Source organism: Ceratosolen solmsi, unplaced genomic scaffold (assembly GCF_000503995.2).
Source record: "Ceratosolen solmsi marchali unplaced genomic scaffold, CerSol_1.0 scaffold27, whole genome shotgun sequence".
Taxonomy (NCBI): Eukaryota; Metazoa; Arthropoda; class Insecta; order Hymenoptera; family Agaonidae; genus Ceratosolen; species Ceratosolen solmsi.
The window spans coordinates 3367815-3386140 of NW_011948426.1; the positions used below are offsets into that span (position 1 = coordinate 3367815).

General features: G+C 31.5%; 3 protein-coding genes across 3 annotated transcripts in view; 2 read left to right on the top strand and 1 right to left on the bottom strand.

Annotated features, from left to right (window-relative positions):
* The window catches only part of pyd (zonula occludens-like protein polychaetoid), a 54134-nt gene extending 47064 nt beyond the window's left edge, over positions 1-7070 (top strand). The window contains exons 6-18 of the mRNA XM_011500779.1: positions 1-54; positions 144-295; positions 372-666; positions 760-931; positions 1014-1239; positions 1321-1495; positions 2830-3039; positions 3103-3438; positions 4238-4470; positions 5293-5485; positions 5567-5994; positions 6291-6496; positions 6779-7070. The exon at positions 1-54 is cut by the window's left edge and continues 94 nt beyond it. Of these exons, the coding sequence (XP_011499081.1) occupies positions 1-54; positions 144-295; positions 372-666; positions 760-931; positions 1014-1239; positions 1321-1495; positions 2830-3039; positions 3103-3438; positions 4238-4470; positions 5293-5485; positions 5567-5994; positions 6291-6496; positions 6779-6993 (2895 nt within the window). The 3' untranslated portion in view covers positions 6994-7070. The remainder of the gene's footprint in view (positions 55-143; positions 296-371; positions 667-759; positions 932-1013; positions 1240-1320; positions 1496-2829; positions 3040-3102; positions 3439-4237; positions 4471-5292; positions 5486-5566; positions 5995-6290; positions 6497-6778) is intronic.
* Positions 7071-11737: 4667 nt separating this feature from the next.
* On the bottom strand, positions 11738-14758 carry LOC105363161 (delta(24)-sterol reductase-like). Its single transcript, XM_011500781.1, has 5 exons — positions 14268-14758; positions 14088-14193; positions 13260-13610; positions 12337-12713; positions 11738-12114 (listed from the first exon to the last, which is right to left on the bottom strand). The coding sequence occupies exons 1-5, from the start codon at positions 14610-14612 to the stop codon at positions 11782-11784; spliced, it is 1512 nt and encodes a 503-aa protein (XP_011499083.1). The 5' UTR covers positions 14613-14758; the 3' UTR covers positions 11738-11781.
* Bub3 (mitotic checkpoint protein Bub3) lies at positions 13590-18304 on the top strand. Its single transcript, XM_011500780.1, has 5 exons — positions 13590-13656; positions 16819-17017; positions 17087-17156; positions 17272-17582; positions 17656-18304. The coding sequence occupies exons 1-5, from the start codon at positions 13616-13618 to the stop codon at positions 18058-18060; spliced, it is 1026 nt and encodes a 341-aa protein (XP_011499082.1). The 5' UTR covers positions 13590-13615; the 3' UTR covers positions 18061-18304.
* Positions 18305-18326: the final 22 nt, after the last annotated feature.

The window sequence follows — 18326 nt, forward strand, 5'->3', positions numbered from 1 at the left end:
CCGGCCAGTCCAGCCTCCCTCCAAGGCCTTCAACCGGGAGATAAAATTCTTAAGGTTTATGTTTTACGAGTACTTTTGCAATGTATTAATTAGCGAATCGTTGGATAAAGGGCTCCAATTCATCCTTATCATTGCCCCGTTAGGTGAACGACATGGATATGAAAGGTGTAACCAGAGAGGAGGCTGTACTCTTTCTTCTTAGCCTTCAAGAACAAATAGATCTCATCGTTCAACATCGCAGGCAGGAGTACGAGCAAATCGTATCTTCCGGGAAGGGCGATTCCTTTCACATAAAGTAAGCATCTCGTCTTTTAATAACGTACCATCTTTACTCTTGACGAGTGTGCATTATCCGATTCTTTCAATCGTAGAACGCATTTCCATTATGAGCATCCGGAAAAGGGGGAGATGAGCTTTCGCAGTGGCGACGTCTTTCATGTAATCGACACATTGCACAATGGCGTAGTCGGTGCCTGGCAAGTTTATCGCATTGGAAGAAACAATCAGGAGGTGCAAAAGGGTATCCTACCGAATAAAGCTCGGGCGGAAGAACTGGCAACCGCGCAGTTCAATGCGACGAAGAAAGAGCTGAGCGCAAGCGAGAGCAGAGGAAGCTTCTTCCGTAGACGAAGGGGCAGTCATAGGCGCTCAAAATCTCTCGGCAGGGTAAATTGTCACTTAAGAGATTCGAGATGTTGAAAACATCTTTGATACTGTCTGAAAAGCCCTTTGGTACTAATGTTTATATACTTATCGCAGGATCACTGGGACGATGTTGTCTTCTCCGATAGCGTCAGCAAATTTCCAGCTTACGAACGCGTTGTCTTAAGACATCCGGGCTTCATAAGACCAGTTGTCCTTTTTGGCCCCGTTGCCGATCTTGCTAGGGAAAAATTATTAAAAGACTTTCCCGACAAATTCACGTCTCCGCGTAAGGATTTTCTAATGTTTTTAAATTGTCAATTTTGCAAACTTGCGGCCCATCTCTCATCATCGTCTCCATCCTTTTACAGAGACGGAGAGTCAGATCGACGAAGGCAACACCAAGAGCACGAAATCTTCCGGTATTATTCGATTAAGTGCCATTAGAGAAGTTATGGAGAGGGGAAAGCACGCCCTCTTGGATATTACACCAAATGCAGTCGATCGACTAAATTACGCTCAGTTTTATCCTATTGTTATATTTTTAAAAGCTGAAAGTAAGCAAATTATCAAAGAAATGCGAGCTGGTATACCAAAGTATGTATTACATTAGCTTACCTAATTGTTTAAAGTTTTCAGCACCAATTTTGGCATTTCACTAATTGTTCTTGCTTTCAGATCGGCGCACAAAAGTAGTAAGAAATTATTAGAACAGTGCCAAAAACTTGACAAAATATGGGGTCATGTGTTTAGTGCCGTAGTTACATTAACTTCTCCGGAATCTTGGTACAGAAAATTAAGAGAGCTTATTGATTGGCAACAGCAAGGACCTTTATGGATGAGTCAAACAAAGGTATGTTTCTCTTATAATTGAAGCCCGTAGAGATTTTTTTTTTTTTTTTTTTTTTTTTTTTTTTATCACATTCATTCTATACAGTTTTGGTAAATTTACTTATTTGATTATGCATAAGAGGAGGGACGCTCAACTTGGCATCGTGTTTCAATCTTACAATTAGTATTAATTTTTAGCCGTTAAAAATGACTTTAAAGCACTCGACATTTATTTATTCGGCATGCTATTGTTAAAGTGTCGAAGGCATGAGTTTTTAATGTACAATACAATGCTCATATCTTATAATGTTAAGACGCTTTAGTGCTTTAGTTATGCATAACATTTTATGCAAATATTAAGAGCAGCGATACTTAATACGCAATAATCAAAGCGTATTTATCCCATTAATTATTTATTTATTTATATTTTTCTTTTGTTCGTTTTTTATTGAAATGATGAAATTATTTGAAATTGTATTCGGTATTGGTTGTAGCCCATAGAAATGGTGTCGGATCTGTACTTCCCTCCTTTTCACTCTTATCGTGCACCAACGCCACTTGCTTTACACAATGCAAGTACTTTCTATGAATGCAACAACAATATTGATGATCACCCACCGGTCCGTCCACCTTCGCCCGCAATTGCACCAGCCTTACCAAATACATTCCCATCATTCCGTACTCAAGAATCCAGTGTCATTCACGAGCAATTTTTCGGCTACATTTAGGTTCTTTACAATTACTTTTCTTTCCAAATGTAATTTTTCTTTTTTTTTTTATTTTTTTTATTTATTTTTTTTTTTTTTTTTTTTTTTTTTTTTTTAATTAAATACCTTTATTCACATAAATAAAGCCGCTTGTTATTGTTAATCACGTTTGTATTGTAATGTATTATGTTACTTTTTTGAAAGAAACGCTTGAAAAGCCTTCGTCATTATCCTTATATTACGTTGTTCAATCTGCTTTCGCATGCATTTATCGATTTATTTAATTTTAACGATGTTTAAGTATTGAGCTTGTTGTCTGCACTTTGTTAAAATAACACGTTCTTTCATGTTCGTTGCTCTTTGTTCGGCATCACTTTCCTCATCCTCTTTCCTTCCCTCCACTCCTCGCCACGCTGTACATAGCCTCAAGACTAATGCTTGGCAAATTCATTCGCAGCAGATTTAAGTTTCGTCAAATTGAACGGAATAAAAGCACATTAGTAGGTATCGTAGTGACATATTATAGTAGTGCGTAAGGTGTTTGGATCAGCATGTGCCATATTGGTTCGCCGTATTAATTGTTATAATGTGGATATTGTGGAATGTCGCTGACTCTCGTCGTATATGTTTTATTTGGCTGGTGGCGTAGCCGGAAGAGGCCCTCTCGGATGACTTCCTCTTCCCGATGACTTCACGCCTGTCCTACGCCTCCTCTCCGGAGAGTGACCTGGAGCTAAGCCCCGCACTTCCCCTTCCCGGTGCCTTGGGAGTACCGTCGCGGCTCAAGAGCAGCTCCGATCCTAGCATCGCGACGCAGGACGACGCGGTGGCGCCGCCACCCTATAGCACAAGCTACCAGGTAACGCAACTACCGCGGACCATCAAAGAGCAGTATTTTCAAGCCGATTATGCTCTTCAGCAGCAGGCTTTCGAACAACATCGACGCAGATCTCAGCAACAGCAACAGCAACAGCAGCAGCAGCAGCAACAGCAGCAGCAACAACAACAACAACAACAACAACAGCAACCACAGCAGACAAACGTTTATGGTCAACAGATGCCGCCGGATTTACCACCGAGACTCGATCGCAATTCCAAACCTACGAGTCCCCCGACTCGCGCTGCATCTCAAGGCCGAACGGCTCAGGAAAGGCTCATTAATAAGACTGACTCTGTTTTGGATATGGGCAATTACATAAATGCCACTCCACATAGGGCTACTGCCACATCTTCTCTCGAGAGAACCCAAGCTAAAGCGGTAAACTAACCATTATTATCATTATCATCGTCGCCTTCGCCACCATCATCATCATCATCATCATCATCATCATCATCATCATCATCATCATCATCATCATCATCATCATCATCATCATCATCATCATCATCATCATCATCATCATCATCATCATCATCATCATCATCATCATCATCATCATCATCATCATCATCATCATCATCATCATCATCATCATCATCATCATCATCATCATCATCATCATCATCATCATCATCATCATCATCATCATCATCATCATCATCATCATCATCATCATCATCATCATCATCATCATCATCATCATCATCATCATCATCATCATCATCATCATCATCATCATCATCATCATCATCATCATCATCATCATCATCATCATCATCATCATCATCATCATCATCATCATCATCATCATCATCATCATCATCATCATCATCATCATCATCATCATCATCATCATCATCATCATCATCATCATCATCATCATCATCATCATCATCATCATCATCATCATCATCATCATCATCATCATCATCATCATCATCATCATCATCATCATCATCATCATCATCATCATCATCATCATCATCATCATCATCATCATCATCATCATCATCATCATCATCATCATCATCATCATCATCATCATCATCATCATCATCATCATCATCATCATCATCATCATCATCATCATCATCATCATCACTACTATCATTATTATTAAATTTTTATCGTACCGTAAGAGTAAATTAATGAAGAATCATTTTGCATGCCTCGATAGGGAAGTTACGACAGTATGTCATCGTACGATTCCTATAATACCAATGGTAATGTGCCGTATCCGGGGAGTGGCCTTAATACATCGACTGGACGGTTGGGACCAAATGTTCCAGATGACCTTAAAAGCAGCAGCATAGCCATTTCGGCGAGACCACACGATCCTTATAGATTCACAAGATCCACGGCGATACCCGTACAAGAGACGCAAACGCGAACCGATTATGCAAAGTACAGGTACTCTTTTTGTTACATACACATAGTTACGATTTTGACCGATTTTACCATTTCTTCCATTTTCAATTGGCCTACAAAGTTCTTCTTATGATAAATTATCTCGTCGATATAACGACGAGTACATCCGAATTTTATTGATTCATAAAGCCAATAAGTTCTATTACATATATTAATACAGTTTCTTATACAGTGGATAATATATTTTTCAAATTCAAATCTTACTAAATGAATGATTGAATAATCAAGGAGTTACTTTAATCGAATTCGCCAATGCAATAATTTCTTCATCAAATGTACTTTTATCATATTTCATCATATTTTATTATACTTTATCGCGCGTTTTAAATAAAGAATTGTTGTTACTATTGTTATGTTGCATCGTATTAAAATTTATAAACTTAATTCTAGAGTTGAAAACGAAAACTGAAGTAAAAGGAATAGGATATAAGTAAGAACAATTTTCTATGAAAAAAAAAAAAAAAAAAAAAAAAAAAAAAAAAAATACAATTTTAATTGCAAATAAGCAATTTGTTTATAATTGCTGAGACAGACAATTAACAAATGTATAGAATTTGGAAGACATTGGTGGAGCGTAGCAATTTTTATGACTACGTACAACCATATAAATAAAATTTTTTATTTCGACAGAGCGGTAACAAGAAAGTTTCGACCATTACGAAGAGCTTGTAGAGTTTACATATCGCAGCGTGATACTTTAGTTTAGCATTCATTGGGTCCCCCATTATTAACAACCTTTATTATTTTTATTTGCTTGTTGCGCAACCAAAAGTAAGCTAGATTTATTATTTCTATACATTGTAGCCGAACAGGGGATTATAAACCAATACCGCCGCCTCAATCTAAGCCAACTGGAACTTACAAGCCAGTTCCGCCTCCGAAGCCAAAAAATTATCGACCGCCCCAACAACCCATTATTCAGGACGAGAACAACGGTGGAAATCATTATCAGCACGCTAAAAGTTACTCCATGGGAGCTTCGCACATGCACAATGGAGTAAGTATGTTGTACTTGGGTCAAGAAAACTTAACCAACTTTATAATTAACAACTTATAACAATCAATGGTCGACTTATAGGCTGAGAATGGACTTAATATACAACGAAACAGTGGTCAATATTATTACAACATATCACCGCCAAATCGAAGTCTCCAAAATGAGAGCTATTCCGTGAACTCGAATTACACGCATAATCATACAAGTCCTGGAATCCATAGCCACAGTATGTCGCATTCGCATCCTTTATCAAGTCCATCGATGATGTCGCACTCTCACAGCAACAGTTCCGGCCAAATTGGAATCGCTCACTCGCACAACCGTAACAATGTCGTAATGAATGGCCACAGCCATAGCAACAGCCACAGTGGCATCACACTTCAAAATTCCACCGTTAACAATAATACTCACAACAGAGAATCAAGTGCTTTAGATTTGGCAGGCAGTAGGGAGCAGCGTGGGAGTGCTTTTGAACTCTATCGGAAACCCCTGCACCATCATAACATTAGGTGAGCCTACGTTTGTCTTTCAACATCAAGCAAACTAATTATACGTTAAATTACATATAATCTCGTGTGCTTTTTCTTGACGAACCCATTTGCTTATCTAATAATATAATAATGCATCCAATAATAATAAACCTAATTGATGATCGAATTTGACGCATACTTCATTGCGCACTTTTATTCGCTTTTTATTTTTATTTTTATTTTTATTTTTATTTTTATTTTAAATACGTCATTTGTTTTTCGATACGCAATTATTAACCCTCGACTAACCGTACTGGTGACGGTTAATTATGCAGGACGATCGGAATGGCACGAGGTGCGTTTGGTTACGAGGGTGGTGTTCTAGAAGGACCAGGAGGTGTTACGTTAATAATACCTCCTGGTGCCTTATCACCAAACAGTCATCAAGAGATCTACTTCAGTGTAACCGACGCGAATGGTATTGATTTGTATAGCAATACTCGTGGCCATCGCTCGTCAATATCACCTCCTATGCACAATGGTGAGCGCTACGCTAATAAATAATGGTGGAGTTGGTGGTGGTTCACTTGGCTAAATACGTTAATAATTCACTCCCATATTACAGTGACTAATGCATAATCCATGTATATAATAATAATAATAATAATAATAATAATAATAATAATAATAACAACAACAGCTACTACTACTACTATTACCTCTATTATATTTATTTCTATTATACAATTACAGTAGAAGTGTAATCTTTTATTAATAAAGTTAGCCTTGCGTGAGAATTAATTTTTTATTTGTTTAACGATAGGTGAATCTATGCTAAGTCCACTTGTGGAGTGTGGACCAAAGGGACTTGAATTCCAAAATCCTGTTGAGCTTAGAATTCCTCACAAGGCCACGCCGGCTCATCGATTGGCATTGAAAGCCACAGATACGGAAGAAAATTCCAAGGCCGATTGGTTAAACGTTAAACTGCCAGATCCAACATCCGACCACGTCATCGTACGACTCGATCACTTTTAACAAACTACGTAATTAATTAACTCTATAGTTTTCAAGCTGACGACGTGTATCACTTTCCTTATTTTATTAATATTTCTCATTATTAAATATTTGTTTGTTAACGTTCTTTAAATATGTAAGTTTCTTAAAAAAAAAAAAAAAAAAAAAAAAAAAAAAAAAAAAAAAAAAAAATATGTCGCATATCTACTGAAACATATGAACATTTTCTTTATCTATAAAACTATTCATCTTTATTAGATAAATATTAATATATAGTTTATATACAATGACAGATATTTATATTATTTTAATTTGCACTATTATAACGCACCACTTGCATTTTTGTTATATTTATACAATTACTTTATAGCTCTCTTATATTTCTTTATTCATTTTCTTTATTTTATTTTATTTTTTTTTTTCTTTTTTTTTTTTTTTTTTTAATAATTTTTGCTATTTTATTATAAAATTATTAAAAAAAAAACTTCTTATTGATCTGCTAATATATAAATTAGATAAAACGAAGATAAATTTTTAGATAATATTTTAGGATAATATTAATGGCAAATGAATTAAAATTTGCATAAATTGAAATATTTCTTTCGAGTTAAAGCCATATTTTTCTTCCTTTTTTTTTTTTTTTTTTTTTTTTTTTTTTTCTTTTGTATAGTCTTTAAAGCAATACGGTGATAATAAAAATACGAAATATTTATAGGCATTAAATGAATCGTATTATGTTGGGAAGACAGAATACTTGTTTATATAAATTTCTTTATAGAATGTTTTCGTATCTTTCTTCATGTGTTTCACTAAATAATTTTACATCAAGGTCCACAAATCTAGAGTATTGAAGACCCAACCATAAACAAAGTCTGAATCATTTTTTATATAAAAAAAAAAAAAAATCACTAGTATTATATATGAATTATCTAAAAAATGATAGCTATTTGAAAACTTTGGAAATTTCTTACTTAGGTTTTATTGATAATAATTTGATAAGATATTCCACTTGTACATAGTGGCTAGCGAGATTAATATACCAAAAGAGTAAGATCAATTGAAGATCATCAATACTTTGCGTAGTATTTACTTGACAGTCATGATGTCGAGCGTAAATAGCATTATCAATAAGTTATATGCTAATTGTGATTTTCATTTTTTATACTTTTTCCTTATTTTTATATGGACAAAAATGTTATTTTATAATTTCTTGACAAAAATCTCGTGGTTATTTCATAAATAATATTAGAAAAATATTTGTATGAATTAATAGTTTGTGATTTAATGAATCTTGATTTCTAAACATTTTCCTAGTCTTTTATGATTTGAATAATTTTTTATATATTTTAAAAATTGTATGTAGTTAAGCCACAAACTATTAATTAATGTATATTATATATTACTTATATAATTGAAAAGTTAGAATTAAGATCTTAAAAAAAAATATATAATGACATATAATATAAAAGCTGAATTTGCAAGGATAACATGTATTGAAAGATGTTGAATCTCCATATAACAGCGTAAATTTCTAGATAAATGCGTTTTCTTTGTTAAAGAGAGTATTTTATTTCATTACATATCATCCCGTTTCATATCCTTTCACGAGCATATTCAGATATTTTAGTGCTTTATCATATTCACAAATCAATAATGAGAACTTATAAATACATACATATCCAAACACGTATATAAAAATGAATATATAAATATTTTACAATATATTAAATAAATAGAATTTTGTCTGATATATTCTCCTTTTCTTTTTCTTTTTTTAAGATTAAACTTATTCTTCAATTTAACTGAAAATTCAATTGTTTTTTAATATTTTAAAGTAAATAAATGTAAAAGGATCGCGAATGAAAACTGCTAATACTATATTTATAAGATACGTCCTTTATTAACCATATAAATTTAATTCTATAATGTTATATATTTAAATGCTATTTATTGCAAATTTAAACCTATATTGATTGCGAGAATTTTTTAATAACTTAATTATATTATATGAAGCCATCCAGTTTTGGTTGTTATGCTTTCACCAAACTCTCCACAGACGAATTAATATTGGCATTATATTTTTACACTCTTATGTACTCGTTTAATGATCTTAATTGCTGTTTATAATACATTCGAACTGGTAACTCGCGATTCAACATACAAATCATAATAATCATTAAAATTATCAGAAACAGCGTCATAAAAAAATATTTATAGGGCTGCAGTTTGTATTATTCAAGATTAAAAAATTTTCATCTTTACCAAGTGATGTGATATATATTTGCTACCAACTGTTGTAAAAGTCTGAACAAGGTGAAACTGAATAGATATAAAAAAAATTAAAATGTGCCCTTATTGAAATAAAGCATTAACTTAAACGTTAAATCGAAGCTGAAGAAAGTCAATAAAATGGGTCAATAAATGGATTAAATCGCCAAAGTTCAGATCCTACTTTTCCTTTCATAATTACATTTAGTAGTTATTTAATCAGTAAGTACATATATTATAATATGAATCTTAATGAATCTAAGAATATTGGCTATGATATGATTAACCTTTTTAGTTTTTTAATGAAATTCATAAACTATAAATTGTTGCATGAGATTTCCTCGTTTGTTATAGAATTTTACAAAATTTTAAGTAGAATTTAAATCCGACAGTGCGGACCAAAAGAATTAAGTTTTTTTTTTTTTTTTTTTTTTTTTTTTTTTTTTTATAAACTAGAATTGTAAGTACATTGTAACAATTGTTAACTAAAGTAAATATTGTAAAAACTATCATTAATTACTTATTGCCAATAAAGAATCTCCCGGCATGTGCAATTTGTACAATTAAATACCATGAATGTTACTGTTAGTAGTTAATATTTTTTATTTCCGCATCGTCGGGGAATGTATTTGAATTTTTGACTGTATCGGAATTATATTTTGAAAAATTTACGAAGTTATTTTAGTATAAAAATCGTAGTCTTTATCGTATAGAAATTATCTCTTACGGTATCTGCAAAAATTTCCCATATTTGATTTAATAGTGGTATTTTTGGCATTGGTAGTTGGTATAGGTATAAGTAAATTATCAATGAAGTGAAAATTCATCGATGAATTATTCTATAAAATTTTGTTCAAATACCCGCAGAATAATCGAGGCTTTCATTAGCTTAACACGTAACTCACGCTTTACGTAGATGAAAAATACATATTTTGACTTTAAATACCTATTTACTCTTAAATTGCGCCACACTGATGAAGCTGAAAGACATGAATTGTGGTATATTTATAAACCATTTGTGAACAATTTATGAAAATTACTCTCTAAAAACAAAAGTATTTATTATGAAATGAAAATTAAATGATTCTATAATAATCTCAATGGATGAATTTAATAAGAGGCACCGTTTAATTTTTACTACCACCAGTCCATACATATATTCCAATTATGCTAGCATCGTTTATTATGCTCAAGTGGTTTCCCGCATCATAATTAAATGAAACACTAGATTTTACTGGACTACAATTACTAATATTATTGATTGACAACGCAAGATTATCTTCCAGTTTGCACAATAAGCAGGCAATTTTATTTCATTCGTTTATTGTATTATTTTGAAGCATCCAAAGTACAATTGGCGATAGCTTATCGTTAATAGTAGCTAAAACTGTAATGTGTAATATTAGAATTTCCGCGATATAAAAGCAAAATTTTAGGAAATTCTTGAATATATCTTTCTCAATATCATTCAATCACATTATAAACCATAATATAATTTTCAATAATATTTTTATTCATTGATATACTCTATCGATGAATAATCATCTCTGTCATATAATATAATTGATTTTTTTCGCGTAAAGAAAGGAGCGTCCGTTTGGTGATAGAATAATGTCTATTCAATCGTTTATCTATTTTCTACATATAAAACATCTGTGCTTTGTTAATACGTGTAAATATAGACTTGGAATACAATTTATTCTTATATGAAAAACTCTGAATTTGATATTATTTATATTGTTGTTTATTTAAACAAATAAATTAAGAAAAATTACAAATCGTAGTAATGTTCCTTGATAAATTTTGTAGGATCTTTAAACACGAATAGCTCAAGCGATTAACTACATTAGTATTATTAATTGTAACGGGGTCTAAAGTAACGGAAAGTATATTCTTTTTTTCTCATAATAATAAACATTTAACGAGAATATGCAAGATATTGTAGCTAATTTATTTTCCATACCTCATGCGAAAATCTATTTCAATTTTGTATGTAAATGAAATTTTCACCGTCTACCAATACATATATTTTGATGTATTAAGAAAGGAACGATGAGTAATGTAAGAAATATGTGTACCCTGATTCGCCCGTGGCTTATACTTTTACTTTTATATAAATTTTAATTAGCAATTTCATTGTTTCAATTAATTTAAATTCTAGGTAATCTCTCGATAAGAAAGCAACTGCGCCTTTCAATTTAATAATTAAAGCAGATATAACTATACTGACACAATTATAGAAGAAAAAAAATTATGCAAAAATAAATTGAGAATTACGAGCGGCAATTTCTAAAGTAATGTGATTGTGATAACGTTAACATTCTATCAACTGCAAATTAAATCCAATTAAAAATCATGAATTAAGGTCCACCTGTTGATACACATAGAAATGAATGTCGCACGTTATCAATATTTAAATGTTTTTCATTAATACGTTTTTATTATAATTGCAATTTTCGTACAGTGAGCAGTGTAATTAGTATATATATATATATATATATATATATATATATATATATATATCAAGAGGAAATTTGACATTTAAATTCTCGCGTTTTTATTGACCTTGTCGTAGACTTCCGAGAAAGCTTTCTCGCAATTGAGGCTCTTGCGCATTTTATCATAAAGCGTATGATCGAACATCTTTCGGAATTCGTCTCTCGTCGTATATGTGTCTGCGTAAAGCATCTGGTAGCCGTGAACGTCACTGACGAATTTCTCGATTTCTCGAGTCGTACGTGTGGCTTCGTAATCGCGTGTGCCTGGAATTCCATAAACTCCGACATCCACGTACATTTCGCTGGAGGATTGGTGCGAGTGAACGAAGCCAGGATCGTCCGTTAGTTTAAATGGGCATAACCATAGAGGATAAACCTGTATTATTTACATTCGTTAATAAGCTATTACAGAATTATCTTATTTATAAAAAAAAAAAATAATAATAACAACCAAGTATACGTAAGATAAGAGTATTTCGTAATTATTAGTGCTGGTGTTGTTACGATGAAATAGATTATAGAGTATTAAAATTATAATGAAGATAAAAAAAAAAAAAGAAAAGAAAAAAAAAAGAAAGAAAGAAAGACACACACAAACCTCAACCTTCTTATTAAACATTATAATGGCATCCTCGAGTTTTTCAATAGGAATGAGCATGTCTTGGATGATGTGCTGTGTTTCATAAAGTTTCTTTATCGACTTGGTTTGCGTCAATTTTAGGAGAGAAACTTTAGGTGGCATTGTCCATCCTAAAAGTAATCTAAATAGGAAATTATTTCCGAAAGGGACAATATTTTGGAGTTCCCAAAATAGTGAACGGGTATGTCGATGATAATAGTGACGAAGCGGTATATATTCGGTAAGGTATTTCATATCTTTATAAAGTTTGCTCTCGACGTGCTTAAAAAACCACGGCTTGTACCAGCGTCCAATCTCATTAGTTTTTGTACAATTGTCTGCATCTACCATGACACCTGTAATTATATATTAAATTTAGTAGATTATTTATTTGGACAGTGATACGAGTGAATAGGATTTAGCGTTGTCCGTTTACCTAACAAAAAAGAGTCACGACGATATTGTAAAACAGTAAAATTGTAATTCAGTTTATGTAAATAGTTTGTCAGTTTTCAAAGTAAATTTATCAGCTAGCAAAGTGTATTGATATAAATTAACATAAAATAAAGGATAATTATTTATAAATTATACAGTGCAAAAGTAAATTAAAAAAAAAAAAAAAAAAAAAAACAACAACTAAATTAAATAAAATTCATCAATAACGGTCATTTTTGGCAATATCATTTTCCCTTAAATACAACATTTAAATAAAAAAAAAAAAAAAAAAAAAAATTAAGCGGCTAGTCTTAATATAAAAAATATCTGAATTTCTATTAAAATATCAATTATAAGTTTAAGTCCTCTTAATCATTACAAGTATATAACTTAGGGCAAAGACTAATTATGAAAGCTTTGACGACTTAGTGTTCAGGCAGTTGGATATTGATGGATGGACGCGTAACCTGTCATAACGACACCATCATCCAGCGAGAACATAATGGCCTCGACGAAGTCATTGCTCGTATCGTAGCTCGCTTTCTTAAAGACTTGGATGGCTTTCTTCAGGTTGTGCACGGGTTGGTAATGGAGCTTGACGAGTTTGCGCGCGGGTACGATGTCGATGTCGGCCGCGAGTAGGAAGCCAATCGTCCCGTGAGACCAAGGTATCGCATGGAAAAGCTCCACATTATCCGTACGGCTGCATTTTACCACCGAACCATCGCACAGTACGACCTCGAAGGCGCGACAGGTGTGCTGGAAAAGTCCGTACTTGTGGGAGCTGGTCTCGACGCCCGTGCCCATTATCAGACCACCTGTAATGTTTTCAGATATTGACGATGTTTGTGACGATGTTTGCTAGTACGTATTTCAATATTAAATTTGGCCATAATGAAAATAAGATTAATCTAATTTATCCTTAAAAATCGGACGATCTTTTAGTCTTGGTAACGCGTCTCTAATGGTAAGTATTTTTATGGATTGTCTGAGTATAATTCGTTTGAGCTTCAATAATAAAAAATAGTATATGCTTTTGTTTGAAAGCCAATGGACTATCAAATCTATGACATAATTGCCAATGAAGAATCTAGAATAAGTGGGGCAAATATTTTTTTTGGGCATTTTTTTAAATTAACACGTTAGATAAACGTGATGTATGAATGTACCGGAAAAGCGTGTAATAATTTTAATATGTAAACGAGTGAATGAAATTGTAAAGAAAATAAATGATAAAAAACGAATGAAAGCGTATGATACGTTTATAAATTGATCGCTTATATTATTTATCATACCAACTGTAAGATCATCGATCTCCGGAAGTACGGGGATCGTCCATCCGAGTTGATTTAACGTTCTGGAAAGTTGACCCATTGTTACCATAGGCTCGACCCTTACGTACTAAACACGTGCGTAAATATTATATAATAAATAGTTGAAAGATTTTTAAGTATTAGTGGCATAGAAATTCCAACCTTTTCATCCACATTGACCTCGAGAATATCGTACATACCAATACGAACATTGAACATGGAGGATTTATATCGGCCTTGCCGGAAACTCATCGTTTGCCAACCCGGACGCGCAGTACACATTTGCCGATTGCTAAATTTGGCTTTCCATTCTTTAACTTGGCGCTGAATAATTTTCACTCGTTTTTCATGCTGCTGTGGAGCCGTATTCAATTTAAAAATTAGCCAGTTTCTCGCAAGACTATAAATCTCATAGATAACTGAAAGCGGCAACAAGAAAAAAACGACGAAAAACCAACGGTAATGCAGTAATACGTGCTCTACCATATTATCTAGAAATTTTAACATTTTTATATGCAAACTATAATTCTACTTTTATTTCATTCACTTATGATTTAGCTAATTCTCAGCTAGAACTTCACTACTTTATGGTTTTAAGAGAATGTGAGGAACTTCCTTTTCGAATATATAAAGTATAATTTGCCACTCGTTTCTTATAGATAATGAACCATTAAATTCTTATCGTAAAGTTTTTATTATTTTTATCTAAATATATCTGTCATTTCGATCCCCACCAAATATTCAGTGTTATCAAAAAAAAAAAAAAAAAAAAAAAAAAAAAAAAAAAATAAAATAAAATAAAATAAAATAAAATAAAATAAAATAAAATAAAATAAAAAATATTTCAATAGATTAGAAATATTGAAATTCTCAGTACATTAATAGAAAATATTGAATTTATTAAATATTAAAAATATTTCGTTATTCATAATTCAACAGCAAAGATTAAATTGATTTTCGTCTAAGTAATTTCTTAGAGAAACGCGCGCAATCTCATTTATTACTTTGCATTTACAAGACAAATGATTATATTTATGTAATTTTATTTAAGTCACTATGCTATTCTAATTATTATCAAATATATTTTTGTCTTGTTTAATTATTTGTTTTGTTTAATTATACAAAGCTTGAATTAACAAAATAAAAATTATCCTAATTACTTTTAATTATTAATGTTTTTACAACAACTGCTTGAATAAATAGTAAATTAATTTTGTTTTTCTTAATTTTTTTTTCATTTTACAGTTTTGCAATAATATTTAATATCGAAACTCTATTTCATAGAGACAGGCAACTTAATCGTTAAAAAGTTGAGAAAAAAAATATTTTTTAAATTGGCAATGAAAATGAATTGTGTGAGAATCTATTATATATATTGTACAGACTGAATATTTAATGTTCGTGAGATTAATATATTTTGTTTCAATTATACTCTGTTTTTTTTTTTTTGTTTTTTTGTTTTTTTGTTTTTTTTTTGTTTTCATAATCAATAAATTTAATGTTTTTTTGTTTTTTTGTTGTTTTTTTGTTTTCATAATCAATAAATTTAATCATTGGAATGCTTTGTCTAAAATAATTCAGTTATACGAAGTAAAAAATTATTTACTATGCAAGAATTATTCTTGTGAATCAGCTTTGGTGAAGGTGAACAAGATTTTTAAGCGGAAGATAGTAAAATGGATTATTTGTAATGAATTTATAATAAAAATAACATTTTTGCCATTCATATAATTATATATTAAATAGAAAGTTTAAAACTTAATCAACATGTTGCAAAAGAGTGATTTGAAAAAATGTTAGAAATGCTTCGCTTAGAATAAAATATTTGACCATTACAGAATGTTGTTCACAGCTTTCTTAATTTATTGTTCATACATTTTTTTACGCATTACATAAAATTTATTCGAAATTTAATATAAAATTAATGTATTTTTTCTAAAGGCGTTTCTAAAATTTAATATAATAAGCCATAATTGCAGAAAGTTAATTGTATAAAAATTAATAAAAAGAAAAAAAAGAGAGAGAAAAAAAAGGGAAAAAAAAAAGAAAAGAAAAAGTTTCCATTCGCTTATAATATTCTTAAAAGAAATTTACTTGTAAAAGATTTTGTAGTATTGCCAATGAGAAATTTGAATAGCTTAGGCCAAATTGCCAAGTAGATTCATTAAGTTATAAATTTTAATAGTTCCTATAAACCAGTTGGTTAAGTTGCCTTAACTTGGCCAAACTTTGCCTATTATATACGTAAAAATGTGTATCAATGGTAGTAGTGTATAGTAAAAAATCCGTATAATCTGTATAAAAAACTATATAGTAAAAAAGCAGAATTGGCTATGTACTAAAGAATATTTATTCTCTGCTCGTGTATGGTCCCAATAACTATTCATACTTTCGTTGTTGAACGTTGATCGGTTGGCGGCGTCTCTATAGTTTTCTAGTTTTCTCTTCGACTTTATGTATGATAATACAAGAACCGGGTAGATTTGTTTTTTGAATTATTCATAATTTTATATATTTTATTTTTCGACCTATAAGACTGATTAGTACTTATATAGAATTTATATTGCTTTTCGTAACGGCGTTTGTTCGATTTATTCATTAAACAGTACTGTTTAAAAAGGGTTTGTACTTTCATTTATGAGGTTATACTTTCATCTTCATTACCAAAAAATAATTATTATTAATAATAATTTCTATATTATTTTATCTTAAGTATAATGGAGTCACGAACAGAATTTAAACTTAAGAATCCTCCAACGGATGCCGTTTCGGCTGTTGAATTTGGACCAAATTCTACACAATTTTTACTTGTCTCTTCGTGGGATAGTACTGTTCGCTTGTATGATATACAAACAAATACGATGAGGTTAAAATATAACCATGATCTTCCAGTATTAGATATAGCATTTCAAGTGTGTATACAATTAAATAAGATTATAAAAATGTTATATGGGATTTATTTTTAATTATGTTGCACTTAGGATGCCGTTCATGCGTATAGTGGTGGCCTAGGCAATACTTTAAAAATGTATGATATTAATACAAACACAGGTATTTATTATGTTATTATTATTTGTTATATTTTTATATTTATTATGCTAATTGTTATTACGTAAATATATTGTTTTACTGACAATTTTTTAATGTGCCCATTATGTCAATAAAGAAACTGCGATGGGTACGCACGAACAGCCAATTAGAAAAATTGAATACTGCTCTGCTGTAAATGCAATATTAACGGGTGGCTGGGATGCAGCGGTAAAGCTATGGGATCCGAGAACACCGACTTGCGTTGGAAGTTATCTTCAGCCAGATGTAGTCTTGGCTCTTTCTGTTTGTGGAGATAAGTTTGTCGTTGGCACAGCTAAAAGGAAAGTCTGTATTTGGGACTTAAGAAATATGGCGGGTATGTTCCAAAGACGAGAAAGTAGTTTAAAATATCAAACTAGATGTATTAAAGGCTTCCCGAATGAACAGGTATGATATTTTTCTTTCGAATTATAAGAAAATTTTAACTTTTTAGTTATTAAATGGTTAATGTAATGTTTAGGGGTATGTTCTAAGTAGTATAGAAGGCCGCGTTGCAGTGGAATACTTAGATACAACACCTGAAGCTCAAAAGAAGAAATATGCATTCAAATGTCATAGAATAAAAGAAAACAACGTGGAACATATATATCCAGTAAATGCGATCAGCTTTCACTCGGGATATAATACGTTTGCAACTGGTGGATCGGATGGATATGTCAATATTTGGGACGGGTTTAATAAGAAAAGATTGTGTCAATTTCATCGTTATAATGCTGGCGTTGCAGCATTGAGCTTTAGCCAAGACGGTTCAGTTCTAGCAATAGGAGTTTCATATCTCAATGAAGCTGAAATTCCAGCTGGTGGTAATGATGAAAGAGAAATTTACATAAGATATGTAAATGATCAAGAAACTAAACCAAAATAAAACAAAGACTAAAACAATTGTCGAAACAAATATTATATCGAGAAAGAAGGTTGTTACTTAACTTTGTCAAGTAAATGCCTCATAACATCATTTACCATTTAGTGTAAAAAGTTTTCGTATGCAAGAATGTTTTTAAAATTAATGATATAAATATTTAGTATATCGATGTAACTTCGTTCGCGAATTAAGAGAGTATAATGTGATGATTGTGTAAAAAGAAATACATTAATTTATTTATAAATTTCAACATTTTTATTTTTTAGCAA

Bases quoted from the DNA above. Each gene is read 5' to 3' on its own strand.
- LOC105363161 (XM_011500781.1), bottom strand. From the start codon at position 14,612: ATGTTAAAATTTCTAGATAATATGGTAGAGCACGTATTACTGCATTAC. The intron at 13,611-14,087 runs GTATGATAAATA...AAAACATTACAG, and splicing joins GATCGATGATCTTACAGTTG to GTGGTCTGATAATGGGCACG. The intron at 12,115-12,336 runs GTTTGTGTGTGT...TAAATAATACAG, and splicing joins TGTTTAATAAGAAGGTTGAG to GTTTATCCTCTATGGTTATG.
- Bub3 (XM_011500780.1), top strand. From the start codon at position 13,616: ATGTTTTCAGATATTGACGATGTTTGTGACGATGTTTGCTA. The intron at 13,657-16,818 runs GTACGTATTTCA...TTTTATCTTAAG, and splicing joins GTTTGTGACGATGTTTGCTA to TATAATGGAGTCACGAACAG. The intron at 17,583-17,655 runs GTATGATATTTT...TGTAATGTTTAG, and splicing joins AAGGCTTCCCGAATGAACAG to GGGTATGTTCTAAGTAGTAT.